The sequence below is a fragment of the Acanthopagrus latus genome, chromosome 11 (assembly GCF_904848185.1).
Source record: "Acanthopagrus latus isolate v.2019 chromosome 11, fAcaLat1.1, whole genome shotgun sequence".
Lineage (NCBI taxonomy): Eukaryota > Metazoa > Chordata > Actinopteri > Spariformes > Sparidae > Acanthopagrus > Acanthopagrus latus.
Window position 1 is genome coordinate 13,757,537 of NC_051049.1, and position 14,683 is coordinate 13,772,219.

The window sequence follows — 14,683 nt, forward strand, 5'->3', positions numbered from 1 at the left end:
AAGGCTGCGATTCTCATTTGTTGATTGTTACCGGCAGAGGGTGGACACCTGCCAAGAAAGAGGCGATCATCAGTCTGAGTAGCACAGCAAGATGCTAGTACTGCCAGAACTTCAATACAGCAACTAAATCTATCCTTCAAGGGCAAATCAAAAAGAGCCTAAGTAAGCTGCAGCATACTGAGGAGTGTGTTCTGGACTATTAAATGTATTAGGCTGTTTTACGGCGTATGCTGCTGTGATATTTTGAATTGAAATCAAGCAGGCCTGACAAGCTGATCTCATTGCGAGCTACAACGTTTTTTTGTTTTTTTTTCTGTCTTATGTCCTCGGCTGCATCCATTTGTTTTGAACCTGACTAGCAATAGCAAAGAACAGTTTTGCTGGAAAACACAAGTTCTCCCTTCTCTTGCTCATAATCAAGGTATTTTCTTTCCCGCACTTTGAGGTCACACCTCTGCTGGCATCTTCACTTCCCCTCCCTTAAATAGAAGTCTTATTATGCAGAGGGAAACATAAGGCAGGTGCCGAAACACTGCGTCTGAGAGTTCACAACACTCAAACCGAGAATGCCCACAATTATCACCGTCTGCATGCTGCATATTCAAACCTGCTATACCGCGCTCGCTATTCTTCACCCGCTCCTTCACACTTGTTATCAGGATACTACACGTTGGCTGCTGCCAGAGTTTTGTTGTGTATGTACAGCAGCGCCATGTCACTGGTATATCCAGTCACTCCAACCGGGAGAATCAAGCAAAGCCAGACGTTTTTCATCCCTCAGGGCGTGGCGGAGATCTAGCATCGTGAGCTTGTGTAAGAGAGTGAGTAGGAGAGAGTAAGAGGGAAAACACCAAGCTGCAGTTAATCCATTATGGTCAGTGACTAGGAGGGGTTTAGGGTGGAGAAGCAGGGCTGAATTGAGGGCAGCACCAGTTCACGACAATTAGCCAGCTCTCTGCTCTTTGAATTAGCAGGCTGAAGCACACGCACTTCAGGGGTCTGTGGCAGTCGCAGTGTCAGGCTGCGACGCACTTCACAAACACAAAATGTGATGTGCTTTTGTCCGTTTTGCCTGCACACAAGTGTGTGTGTGTGTGTGTGGAGTTGAGCCAGAGCCAATCAGTGAGATGGGGTTCCACGTTGCTGGCAGAATGGCCGGCCCTCCTGGGTAAAAGCCACAAAAGCTTTTTAACTTTCAAAACTTTACAAGAGGTAAGAAATATCATATAGCTCCTCAAAAACTATTTAGCATCAGTCATCATCTAAAAGGCCAAATAATACATCCAATCAACGCCATGCACAAGTCTGACAAACTTTTTAAGTCGTTAAGAAAGAATCTTTTTTTTTATTTAACTCATTATCGTAATTACTTCTTTGACATTTTTACATTTACCCAGTGCTGTATTGCATTTTCTTCACAGACAGACATAAACTCTGAGTGGGGAAGGGCAAAATCCACAAGATAATAAGCTTCGTTGCAATATCCAGACTGTAAAGTATCTCAGCATGGATGCCCTTGATAGAATATTTCGACCACTCCCTCCATCTGTCCATACACAAAATAACAATGCACAGTGTGTACCCTTAACGAGGACATGGCAGCAACATGGTTCCATCTTTGGAATTTGTCTGTAAATCATAAGCACACGCACAGACACACACGCTCTGCAACACAACACACTGCAAAGAGCAGATTGTGTTTATAGCTAATTTACTGAGTGGTAGCAGTCACTTTCATTGCTTTATATAAACCATGGTCCTGTAGAGCAATTTAGTGAAATGACACGCCGAGCATGTAAACTGCAAGAGACTGTTTTCACTTTCAAATCATATTCTCATTTAGAGAAAAGGTTATTTGGATCATAATGCAGAGTGATGAAACAACCTCAAAACACTGTCCTTTATGATCACTCTCTATTTCCACTCCGCGTTTTATTTTACTGCCTCTACGTATGAACAGCTAAAAGTTAACTGCACACAAAGACAAAAAAAAAAACAGCCAGTCACAGTCATTGGATCCTGATGTTCCAGTCTTTACAGTAGGGAATTAAAATGCAACAATAGAAACATGGTTGAAAGGAAAATATTAGAGGCAGTGAGGTGGAGAATGGTTGTTTCTCAAAGCCTTTATTAAATCCAAAGGTCAGAGCTGGAGGATAAAAGATGGACAGGAATCTGTGGGTTTGTGGCCTCGACTATTCAACTGCAAATTCAGCCTCTTTCTGCTCTTTGGGCTCTTTAAGATACAAAGGCACATGTAGGGAAAATAGATGATGCACTTCTATTTTAATCAATTTTCTTTGTGTTTTTATTCTCCATTACTCTCTCTCGGTTGTGTTATATACAGCCCGATCGGTACAAATCTCCAGATTGTGAGGGCCGGAATATTCTATTCTATCTGAAACAATAGCCGGCTTGTTCGGTCCATCTTCTCCTGTGTGTGTATGGGCTGTATGTCTGTGTGTGTGTGTGTGTGTGTGTGTGTGTGTGTGTGTGTGTGTGTGTGTGTGTGTGTGTGTGAGAGAGAGAGAGAGAGAGAGAGAGAGAGAGAGCACATGTACAGCTCAGGCTTAATTGAAGGCGTGGTGAGGATTCTCATTAGTATGTCAGGCACATGGTTCCGCTAGGCTAGCTGGCTAGCTGTATCTAACCAGACAGGTGGAGAGGTCAGGGATGGAGTGGAGAGACTCGGGTGCTCCAGTTCTCTGCTTCCTTTTTGTCTGCCAGAGCTGGCCTCATCATTTCGATCACTTTGTCTTCTTCTTGCAAGTATTTTTTTCTTTGTTCATTTGGGAGCTCATTTGTGAACCTACTTGAGTGTCTGGCTGAAATTCACGATTCAAATTTGTTGAAATATATACAGTACATGTAAGTGCAGAGTGTGACTGACTGGTTTGCTGGATATACAGCAGGATACATATACGATATATATCATTATCATGAAACTATATATCCGCTATGATTTTGGATGTTGTTTTTCTTGATATGGCATTCGTGTCATCTTTTCTTGGTTTTAAATGCAGCAGTGCAATAAGTGATGTCATTTTCTGACCTTATTAGATTGTGCTACCTTTTTTAATAATTGCCTTTTCTGACTTAGTCATTATATCCACATTAGTGGTTCTTATTTATCAGAAATCGCATCATGTTAGTAATTTTGTGAAAATGCCAATAGTCATCAATGTTCTTGGCCTATCTTGTCAAAAAATGTTGTATGTTTGATTTTGTCGCCCCATCCTTGCAATAATGAAGTGCTTTTTAGAAGATTTTTAAAACATATCAACGTTTATACTGTGTATTGCCAATAAATATTGTGATATTATTTTTAAGGTCTTATCACCCAGCCCTGGCTGGAGACCTGAAAGTCAGATTGCTGCTGTGTTCAGCTGTTCTGCAGTGACAAAACATGAATATTTCACAAAGTGTAACCTGCCTGTAGGGCTGCATATAGCACTTAATTTCACAATGGCCTAGCTATCTTTTTTTAAGATTATTATTTGATTTATCATTGAATATTCAAAATGTCATACAATCTTCCTCATCATAATTCTTTCAGAACCCAAGGTGACATTGTTAAATTGTTTTGGCTGACCAGCAATCCATGATGCTGGAACCAGATTATGATTGCCTTTTTGTGTAATGGTTGACCTTAACAATTAATCAGTAATCAAAATAATAAGATTACATTTCTGTTGATCAACTACTCAATTAATCAGCTAGTTCTAGAGCTCAAGGCTACTTGTCAGATTTGTACATCTACAGATCATGTTACTAACCAAGACTGGAGTTTTTATTAAAACCCAAAAGTGTAACATATCAGATCTATCATCCTTAACATTATTACAAATATTCTCTAAACCCTTTTAGTCAGACGTTATAGTCACTTGCCAATGTACCATCTAAACCAGAGGCACACCATCTGGAGAGGTAAACCATTCAGATTTTGGGGCCCCCTCAAAAAAAAAGGGAGAAGGGGCCCCTAATAGACACTCATATTGGTCCATTTTGAGTTAACAACTATAAATCCCTTTGAACCTCCCATAAAGCCACTATACTGTTCACCACTGCTGCCTCAAAACCACTGCTTTATGTGTTGACGATCACTGGCCTTATAATATGGGTTATTTATAATGTGACACTATTGAAGTTTTTTAGCCGTTAATTTGGGTTTGAACTAGTCTATATTTATCTATATTAAAAAATGTTGAGCTCTGGACAGAAGAAAAATATTTTGATTTTGGGCATTTTTCAGGAGTGTCACAATATTTCTAACATAATGTTGATGAACACTAGTTAGAATGGCCCCCTGAGAATTTTTGCCCCTGGTCCCCAGCAGACCCAGACTCGCCGATGTAAACAGTGTTTGATCCTATAGAATGATATGTCTCGAAGTGGTTGGAGCAAAGAAATCCCTTTGAGCTTAATGGAGGTACAGTAGTCACATTATCTCAGCCAGAGCTCACTCAGCTGAAAGCCAGTTGAAACAAACCAGCGTGTGAATTAGGGTCGTCTTGCTGACAGCCTCTTACTGCTGCGTTGAACAAAAAGGAAATGGTACAATCATGTGATGGGAGGCTGGTGATGTTTTGATCCCTTGGCAACATGGAGCTATTAGAAGTATAAGAGCATTTATTGAAAAGAGCTACCTGTATATATCTACAGCATGAGGTGCTTTAATGTGCGAGACAGCGTGTACGTATGCATATTTTTCCTGTGTGCATATAGTTGATATCCTTGTGTGTGCCGATGAGGGTATGGTGTGGGCCAGCATACGCTTCAGTAGGTGCATTCTGAATATGTGTGTGTGTGTGTGTGTGTGTGTGTGTGTGTGTGTGTGTACATTTATAGCTGTGAAGGTACAGCCAAATATTCCTTCCTGCCAGGTAACTGTGTTAAAGAAAGCAAGAGCTCCCTCTTCTTGTCTGCCAGAGACAGGGGCCAGCTGGACGAAATCTGCCGGAGTCAGGTTTGCCATTAGGAAGGCAGAATCTGCTTCTTCTTTTTTTTTCTTTTTTTTTATCATTGTAAATCTGAGGTGATGATTAGCTTATAATACCTAATATAGTAGCGTTTCATTAATTTGATAGTCTGTTATTACTCGTCTTTCCCCCTGTTACTTTAGGGGCACACAGTTAAAAGCAATTCTCTAAAGGCTGCTTCATAATGAGCTCTTTTTTGTGAAAGCACTGCAGCAACAATGCAGATAACCTGCTTCTTTCTCGAGCTCGATGACAAAAGAAGGCGCGTATACGAAGCTGCGCTTGACGCCGACGCTTCGCAGAATTGTTAACAGGAAGGTGACTAGACAATCATGAGCAGTCGCGGACATAAAGTCACCTCATGGCACGATGCTCTCCTCCTCAAGTCGTGGACCACAGCAGCCTGCCTCCTCCACTCGCATCCTTCCAGCGGCCCCGCCCCTTCGGCACCTCCCCGGCCAATGAGAGACGACGCGCGGGGTGACTAGACATTCCATAAAAGGCTTTATTGGGGGGGGGGAAAGGTAGAAGGGTGTTTTCTATGAATCTTCTCCTTTGAGTGGATTGTCTTTGCTCGCAGAGTTTGTTTGTTTTTCGGGGTGTGACGGAGAGTGTTTTCCCCTCTGTCTCTCTCTCCCTCTTTCTCTCGCGCGGGACACCCACGGGCTCGCTCTGTGTAGTTTTTTTGGCTCCGTGAGACTCACTACGCCGCGGTTCATTCATCCTCTCCGGCACGCTGCCGCTATACTTCCATCCCCGACTCTCCTCGATCACTTCGCCGGCCCCCGCCGACACCTCCGACACACACACGCGGTCCGTAACAGCAAGCAGCAGCCTGACACGAGAATGGTCATGGTGAGTAGATATGAAAAGGTTCGCGGGTTTTTTGTTTTGTTTTGGTTTGGGTTTTTTTTTTTTGTCTAGTTCCTGTGTTGTTCCTCCATCTCTGCAACCAGCCGGACTTCTATTTGAATTTAACCATATAGCGCGTGCCGCAGCAGGTAGACAGGTTGCGTCGCAGGCTGGTGATTTTATGTTTTTGCCAACAGTATTCGTATCGACCGCCGCTGTCCGCGTAACACGTCCCCTTTTTCTTTTCTTTTCTTTTCTTTTTTCTAACTTAGAATTACTCACAAAGAGTTAAGTATGTTGGCTGCACATATGAGTATGGGGTGTGTGAAAGCAAAGTCCCTCACAATTGTATTTTATTTTGAAAGGGTGTATGAAAAAAAATAATGGAAAATAATCTGACTTCTCTGAAACATCGCAATATCTTTCAGACAAGTCAGTCCTGTACAAAGTGTGTGTGTGTGTGTGTGTGTGTTAAAGAGTGTCTGTGTGTAAGTGAGAATAAAATGGTCTGTGTACACATTCATGTAAATGTACAGGGGATTTTAACATGCACCCAGTAATAGCTAATTTATATACACATTGCTGTGCAGGCATCCTATTACCATAGTGCCTGAGGCTGCAATCACTCTCCTAGAGCTCTGCTCCGCGCTGCTCTGCCCGGCTCACTCAAGCACAGACCTCAGCAGCGATTGATTGCTTTGCTGGGATTCAGAAAGCCTTTTCTCTGCCAAACCAGGCTGAGGCTGGCGTGTGCCGATGAGGGCTCAGAGCCAGCCAGAGAGCGAAGGTGTTAACACCGAGGGAGGGGGAGGTGAGGCTGAGGGCTGACGGGCAAGCCAAGAAGCCAATCACAGCCTCGGAGAGTGAGGTGGGGAGGGGGCAGTGGGCGGGCTCTGACCCTCCAGCTGAGCAGGAGACTGGGTGGTGGGGAGGAGGATGGGAGGGGAAGGGAGGGGAGGGCGGTGAGAGGGGAGGGAGGCTTGCTGCAGCCCAGCACTCTCTCATCCAGGCTCCCCATTCTCCTCTCAGCATCTGTGGAAGAAGGCGATGCTTGCTCCGTACGCCTCTAGTATGCTGCTCTCTGCTCGCCGCTAAAGACTCAGGCAGAAACGGGAAGAGAGGCAGAGTGAGAAAAATAAAAAGAGACAGTGCCAAAGGCGACTGAGAAAGGAAGAGAGTAAGAGAGAGTAGGGGATTTTCCTTTGCTAAGGCACTGCTGTAGCTGTTGTGTGAGGAGGGAGAGAGCGTGAGACATCGGCCGGCGTCTCCCAAATGGAGTGGAATGGGTTTAAGATGGTAAGGAAGAAGGCTACAGGCAGCCTGCCTCTATACTCCACGGTACATTGTTAACCATCGTGTCATTTTATGCTGCCTTCAGAGGCTCGCGCAGGTTGTAGTTGTAGATTTACTACCACCTGCAGTCAGTATGTATGACTCTTTACGCGCAGGCAATGCAGTGATACTGTTGAACTATTTGTTGTGCAGAATGTGAAGTTCCTTCATACAGCAAAGACAGATACAGCAGGGGGCTGGACTGGGAAGGTTTGTGGGCAGGATGAAAAACGCATGGAGGCAGATGGAGGGACGGAGCCAGATATCATGCTAATAGAGGTAAGGAAGGACTGGGGAGAGGAACGGAGGGAGGGAAGGGTTAAATTGGGGGAACAGCACCCATTTTATGTTGAAGTCAGGGCTGTAGGTGTCCCCCCCTTTTGCTGCCTTTGCACCACTCTGAAATATTTACCTGCGTATAGTACTGCAGCAAAGGTGGAATGCACGTTGTTAATGCTGAATGCAAGATGGTCGGGAAAACTGGACCTTTGTTGATTTTATATTCATGTATGCAAAGCAGTCCTTTGTCAATTATATGAGTAGACATGTTATCCGTCATGCTGCTTGTGTACACAGTGCGAGTTTGTGCTGTCCATGTGTTGTGCCAGAGCTGGAGAAAGATGGAGTAGGTGTGTTTGAGTTACACGCATGCCCGGATTACAATTCATTGTCATGCTGTGCCTTCTCTAAGTTTATACCCATTGTTCATGCGAGTGTGAGTGAATCCGCCTGTGTGTTCTTAATTAATCTGTTTGGCTGAGAATGGGTGTGTGTATGAGATATATTATAAGAAGTTCTAAGATCTAAGTCATCTTCTTTGCCCAGCTTGCCTGAGACTCACTTTAACTTTGCATACATTTATCCATTCATCCATCACATCTAAGTGACAGAGCGGGAGGTTGACTGACAGTACTAGCAGCCATATGTTTTCTTTCTGTCGCTTTTACCTGTCGTGTGCGACAGAGTTTTATTTCATTGGTGCTACTGCGTCACCATTCTGGCTACAGAGTCAATACCATTATTTTGCATTCTCGACGCGTCCATCTGTTTTTTTCAAAATGGTTCTCTTACCAACCACAAAGTGGACTGACTCACTTTTTGCATTTGCATGAAGAACAGTGGAAGCATTATTCATCTGTCGGCGAGTAAATGTTTGATTGTTTGCGTGCTGGCTTCTTTCCATTGGACGCAATCAAAATGCAAATTGAAACGAAGGCGACTCCCCTGTTTGGTGACGCGGGCTCATATGCTGTCTCCCTGGACACTCGCGGCTAGAAGCCCAGTTAGTGTATGTGCATAGATGAAGGGGCATAGAAGGAACACAAGGCTGAGGATATGAGAGGACGAGCGTGAACGCGGAGAAAGATTGTGTGTCGTTTTATATTGTATATACAGAGAGGGTTAGTATTATCATGTACAGTGGGTAGAAGACATGAAAGGGAGGAGTGACACAGGGAGTGAAAAAGTCGAATGTTCATCAGTATTGGAGATATTAGATATGAGTGCGCACCATGAAGCCTCCTGATGGGAACCAGTGGGGGACCTGGGCGAGAGACAGGCCATCGTTCGACGCACACACTCACACACTCACTCACACACACAAACACACACCGGCTCTATTACCCTCAGGCAGAACACCATGAGCTCCAAGGTTACACATCAATGCTAATAGGGTGGGGTGTGTGAAGAATTTATTAGCTACAGTGCACCGGCCGAGTGTGTGTGCTCAGTGATTTTAATGTAAGTGAAGATCAGAGCAACATAAGATTAGGATGGGTGCTCAGATACGGAGTCATGGCATGATAGTAGGTCCGAGCATTAATTAATTAAATTCATAGACATCAAGTATGAAAGCGATGGACGATGGATGTAAAAGTAGCCGGGCAATAATACTTCATCAGTGGTTTTGTATGTCTGTGTTATCGGAGCAGTGTGTGTTTGTGCGTATTAGCGACGCGACTGACGTGTGTCGAGATGCAGAGTGACATGGTTAACTGGAGCCTGATTAAACACCGAGCAAACAGACAGTGAGAGAGAAGAAGAAGTGGTTCAGACGTAAGGACAATTACCTCTTAATCTTCTTCCCCTGCGTCCCTATGCTCAAACATCAGCTCTCTCAGGTCTACTGTAGGTGGGTGTGTCACATCATATGAAGAGGAAACAAACCGTGAATCGTTTGGTATGGTGTTAGTAGAAATATAAAACTATGCTCAGTATTTTTCAGTTTGCAGGATAAAATAATTTGGGTTCGCCCTGACACTGAGCAAGCAAACATTTGTTAAGGTCAAGAGCTAAAAATTTAAGGTAAAAATATAACTTTATTGTTTTTATCACATTTAGCTGTTGCAAAATAAACTGCTCTGAAACCCAGATCATACCTCGAGCATTTGAGACCTCCTGTGATAAAACAACAGCTAACAGACTAAGGCAGCCCACCCAGACCAGTGCACTGTTGAGATATTCATCACAGAGTAACAGTATCTGAGCATCCTGTTTTTCACCTCCTTTAAGCTGTTCTCCCGGGCCCAGAGTGCTTGTTTGCTTGTAGAGAGAGTTTTCAAAATGGCATGTGGCTAATTAGATAGCTTGCAATTGTATTACTGAGTAGAAAATGTACATATATTTTGGTGGTGTTAAATAGTACATACATGTTGTGGGTTTGACCCTGAAAGCATTGTTTCCCAGCATTTATCATAAGAATATCTTTGGTAGAATTTCATGAAGATGGAAAAGAGGTAAACACCAGCTGAGTAGAATTTCCTTTCAATCTGTGTGTAGTCATAATTGGTGGTTTAATGTCAAATGGTCATATTATGTGTTTGGCTTCATGTCTTTGCAGTATACTTCATGTATGTGGTTGTTAATTGATAAGCTTGTGTGTACACATTCAGTAAATGACTAGTGTGTGTGCGTGCACATGTCATACCGTGCCTGTCAACTCCTTCACTGTAAGTACATGGCCAGGCCCAGTCAGGCGCCTATAAAAGGATCATCAACGTTGAGACACCAGTCAGTTAGCTGTAATTACATGTTTACTGTATTAACTTTGATCCCAGATTGTAACAAGGCTAAGACTGGTGACATGTTAGCAAGAGATATGATTACATTAAGGCTGCAACTAACAGTTATTTTCATTGTGCATTAATCTGTTGATTATTTACTCAATTAGTAATTTAGTTTTAAAAAATATCAGAAAATTGTGTCAATCAGTGTTTCCCAAAGCCCAATGTGACGTCAGACCATTTGTTCATGGCCCAAAGACATTCTATTTACTTTCATCGAGGAGCTAGAAAATACCCACATTTAAGAAGCTGAAAACAGAGAATTGTGAGTGTTTTTGACTCAAGATGTACTCAAACAGATTAATTCATTATCAAAATACTATTTAATATGACTAACTAGTGTTGTTCTGATTCTGATCCCAGTATCAGAAATGCGAGTCTGTCAGTCTATGCACTGATCCGATACCACGTAATTTGGAATTGGGCCCCTGCTACTTTCCAATTAGCTCTGTTAGCTGTGCTTAGCGTTACACACCAGAAATCAGCTCTTCCTCACTGCTTTAAAACCAACACAGGACGGCAACCACTATTTTTAGAGTGACGAAGAAGAAATTGACTTGAGACTTCAGCATACCAACAAGATATGTAATGGAGGAAAAATAAACTTGTTTTCAAAACTGACACGTGGGCACTGAAACAGTAAACTTCAGAGGGGATTTTAGAAGTTGTTTTTTTTAATTATAGTCTCTAAAGTTTTCATATCAGCGGATATCTTACAACACTAATACCGATAATATCGGCACACCAATATATATTAGTCGGCTCTACCTGTTAAGTGAACAATCCATGCATCCATCCTTCGTCTGTAACCGCTTATCCTTTCCAGGGTCATGGGGGGAGCCGATTGACCTAACTTTTTGCATGTCTTTGGATTCTGGGAGGAAGCCAGGAGTACCTGGAGAGAACGCAAACTGACACTGGGAGAACATGCACAGAAAGGCCCTGCCCAGGCCAGGTCTCGAACCCAGGACCCTCTTGCCGTGGGGCACTTTAAGGGCATCAGGTCCCCCATTGATAAGAAGTTACATTCTCATGCAGAATACTTGCAAATGCAGAATACCAACATGATTAACTCCATCTACACTTAAATAAGGTTTGGTCGACATAAAATAAAATAAAGATTTGTTTTTGTGTGTGACATGACACTACTGAGAGACAAAGCTGAAGAGGACGCAGTCATTTTTCATTTTTGCCTTGAAGCTTTGGTTAAGAGGTTTTGCCATTGCTTTGGCACATTTTGTGCATTATGAAGACTGTCAGTATTTTTGTGGTACAGTGTCTGTACGGATATTGCAAAATATTATATTGTCTCTAAATGTCTTTTCCACTTTTCTTTAAACAAAAGCTGGATGGAAGCAGTTAATGAGCCAAAAGCCTGTTTGAATAAGAAGCTGCTGTAACAATCTCTGTCCCAATTAGCACGCTTTGGTTTTTAAATATTCCTTTTGTGTGAAGCCTAAACACACATGAAGACTCACAAAACGGTCACGTTGAAAATTTAATAGGCTTCCACAGTGATTTCCTTCATTTATTTAAAATGTTTTTTTTTTCCCCCCTCTCATTTTAAAAAGCTAGGAATCTGAGAGGCATGGTAAGGCATTCTGCTGTGAGGGGAGCAGCATTCACAAATACTAGACCTAATTCCTTTGGCAGCAGCTCAAACTGCTACAGACAGACACATAATCAGCTGGGGAGTGTTAGCGCCTCAGCCCACTAGCAAACACAGGACCGAGCCCTTGTTGTGCATCGCTGCTTTTCAGAATAAATATCCCGATGGAAAATACAGTGGGAGGAAAGAGGTATTCATGTGTATATAGCTCTTTGTTCAGTCAAAGATACAGAAGGAGAGAGGAACACTGGCTTTCTTAGCTACTTTACTGCTCATTCTTTCTCGATCCTCTCTCTCTCTCTCTCTCTCTCTCTCTCTCTCTCTCTCTCTCTCCCTTGTTTTCTCTCTTTGCCTTCCTTCCTCCCTCTCTTTCTCTCATCCTCCACTGTACCCTGTGTGTTTTGGTATTCATACAGATGTTTGGATTTGAGTGGCAGTTCCTCCTGAGACTGTGCACAAGCGGCTGACTCGTCTCATCTACATTTTGCATCCCAGGAAAAAAGGGAACAGAAAGCAGTGGAAAGCATCAGCAGGCAGACAGGCTGTGTGTGTGTGTGTGTGTGTGTGTGTGTGTGTGTCTGTGTCTGTGTCTGTGTGCCTGTTGTTTGTCTTTGGCAGCTTAACTGGCCCCAGTTCTGTTGCTGTGTGATGTTTAAAGGACATTTCAAGGTCACACTTTCGACAGGCCCCGCCGCCTCTGACATATTAAACATTTATATTTTTCTGTAGCCGGATGAATTATAGATTGAACATGCAACTGAACATGCTACAAAATGGCACCATTGTGGTTGGTAATAGACACATTAGGGCCTACAAACACAGCATCCCACACGACAGCCTCGAGTCTGCCTTATCTCATCAGTAGCAACACCAACAAAGGGAGAAAAAAGGCTGATCTTGCTCCATGCGATTTGCCACGACGCAGGAAAATCCTGTGGCAGGCTGGAGAGGGGATATAGAAGGTCCATCTGCAAGTCAGTTCTGGTCAGTGACTCATAATGATCAGGGCATAAAGATGATAATGCTGTGGCTGACAGACTGCATCTGAAAGGAAAAGCTATCTCCTCGTGAATTTATTTGAGAAAATGCAGGCAAGGAGGTCGATAATACCTGAGTATTCTCTCTTGCTTCGATGGTTTGGTCCGCCTTTTTTTACATTGCACACGTGAAACCAGAGATAGCCAACCACCTAAACCGCCTGGCAGTTATCAGTCCACAGTGATGGTAATTCTGATAATGACGCTGTTTGTCCCATCAGGAATATAGATGCCCTGCGCTTTCCCTTCCAATCGACTAGAATGCCGTTCTTCCTATGCAGCATAACGAGATGGAAATGGAGGGAACGTTATATCTGATGCTTATCAAGACTGATAAATGTCAGCAGCGGGCAAGAACCGCACCTGTCAAGTTGATATTGGGAGGCAGATAGAGAAAAAGTCAGAAAATTGGAACAGTAGAGAGATGAATTCATGCTATCTCATGGTTCCATGGCTCTCCAGCACATGCTGTCAGACTGAAACTCTGTTGCAGAATTTTCTTTGGCAATAAGCCGACACCTTCTATACGTTGCCTCCCTGGCAAATGCGCACCGTATAGGAGCAAAGCTAGTCTCATGCGGGCATTTTCAATTACTCCACACTGTACAGCAGTAGGGGGGATTAATCTGGTCGTTTGAATGCACGCCACACCTAATGGTTTAGCTGGTGTGCCGCGGGCCTTGTCTGTTTGCTGTGCTGGTATACATTTAGGCTTTTGTGTCTCAGTCTGCGCTCTTCATGCTGCAGCAGAAGCCATTTCTAAATCGCACCACTCACACATCAAGTCACAGAATTCTTCACAGAGGATGCGCTCGCCATAAATTCTCAAATCAAAGTCCAAATTGATTGTGTAATGACTTGTGCAAAGCAACTTTTAGAAAGCGACTGAATTGGTTTGGCTTTTGCAATGACTGCATTTTCAAAAAGGGAATGTTTACAAGCGCAAAGTTAAGCTTAATATTCAAAGGAAACCAGGCGTGTAACTACACCAAGGACCAAAGATTTGATATTTCATGATGTCGCTCAGAACAGGAAGAGGGTTGCCAGAAGAGATTCGCCAGAGGATGGATATAAACATTTTTAGCTTGTCAGCCTATCAGCAGCGTAGTTACCTCCTCTACATCCCCATGTAGTTCTGAGTTATTCATTACCTCCGTCAAACTGTTTACTCATTAAGACAGATGACGGACGGCTGTCCTTTTCCCTCGCAGCTATTTGATTATATGAGCTCCGGTTCAGAGCTAAATCAATAACTAGATTAGCTAGGCACGCGCAAACACACACGCACACACACACACACACACACACACTGACATACACTCAGCCACACCCTCACACAGTACCTAAGGCTGTGGAATGAATTCTCGAGTACAACGGTTGGTTGGTGTCTATGTGATTTAGCTCTATGGCTTTGCTGCAAGGCAGACACACAACACACTCGCACACAAACACACACACACTCAGAAGCAGGCTGTGTCTGAGATGCAGCTGATGGGGGAAACAGTGATTAGATTAGGAAGAGCTCTGCCTCTGCTTCTTCTTCTCTCTGCCTTGCTCTCAGTGTAAGTGCTGTGCTGTAGGTTTTGCTCTTATCGTATACCTCCAGGCTGTTTATAGCATTTTAAATACCTGTTCAATAAAGCCCGTATTACCGCTTCCATCCTCAAACCAGTTTTAATTAGAACTCCTACTCTGAATTATACAGAAAATTTAGTTCAGTCAGAGGAGTTTACAAGTTTCTTATTCTGTTGCTTGTGGACAGTATTCTAAGAGACCCCTTTTGGGAGAGTTGCTTTAGCCTGTTATCTTGTT

At 43.3% G+C, this 14,683-nt stretch overlaps 1 protein-coding gene across 14 annotated transcripts in view; it reads left to right on the forward strand.

The window, feature by feature from the left end:
• Positions 1–14,683, forward strand: part of elavl4 (ELAV like neuron-specific RNA binding protein 4) — an 84,549-nt gene that overhangs the window by 16,448 nt on the left and 53,418 nt on the right. For 3 of the 14 annotated variants that reach the window (XM_037115624.1, XM_037115623.1, XM_037115625.1), the window contains exons 1-3: positions 4,786–5,459; positions 5,660–5,834; positions 7,317–7,442. The exons of 4 other annotated variants lie outside the window; for them this stretch is intronic. In XM_037115624.1, the coding sequence (XP_036971519.1) occupies positions 5,341–5,459; positions 5,660–5,834; positions 7,317–7,442 (420 nt within the window). In that variant the 5' untranslated portion in view covers positions 4,786–5,340. 7 more of the 14 variants (XM_037115627.1, XM_037115628.1, XM_037115621.1 and 4 more) reach the window with 6 other exon arrangements.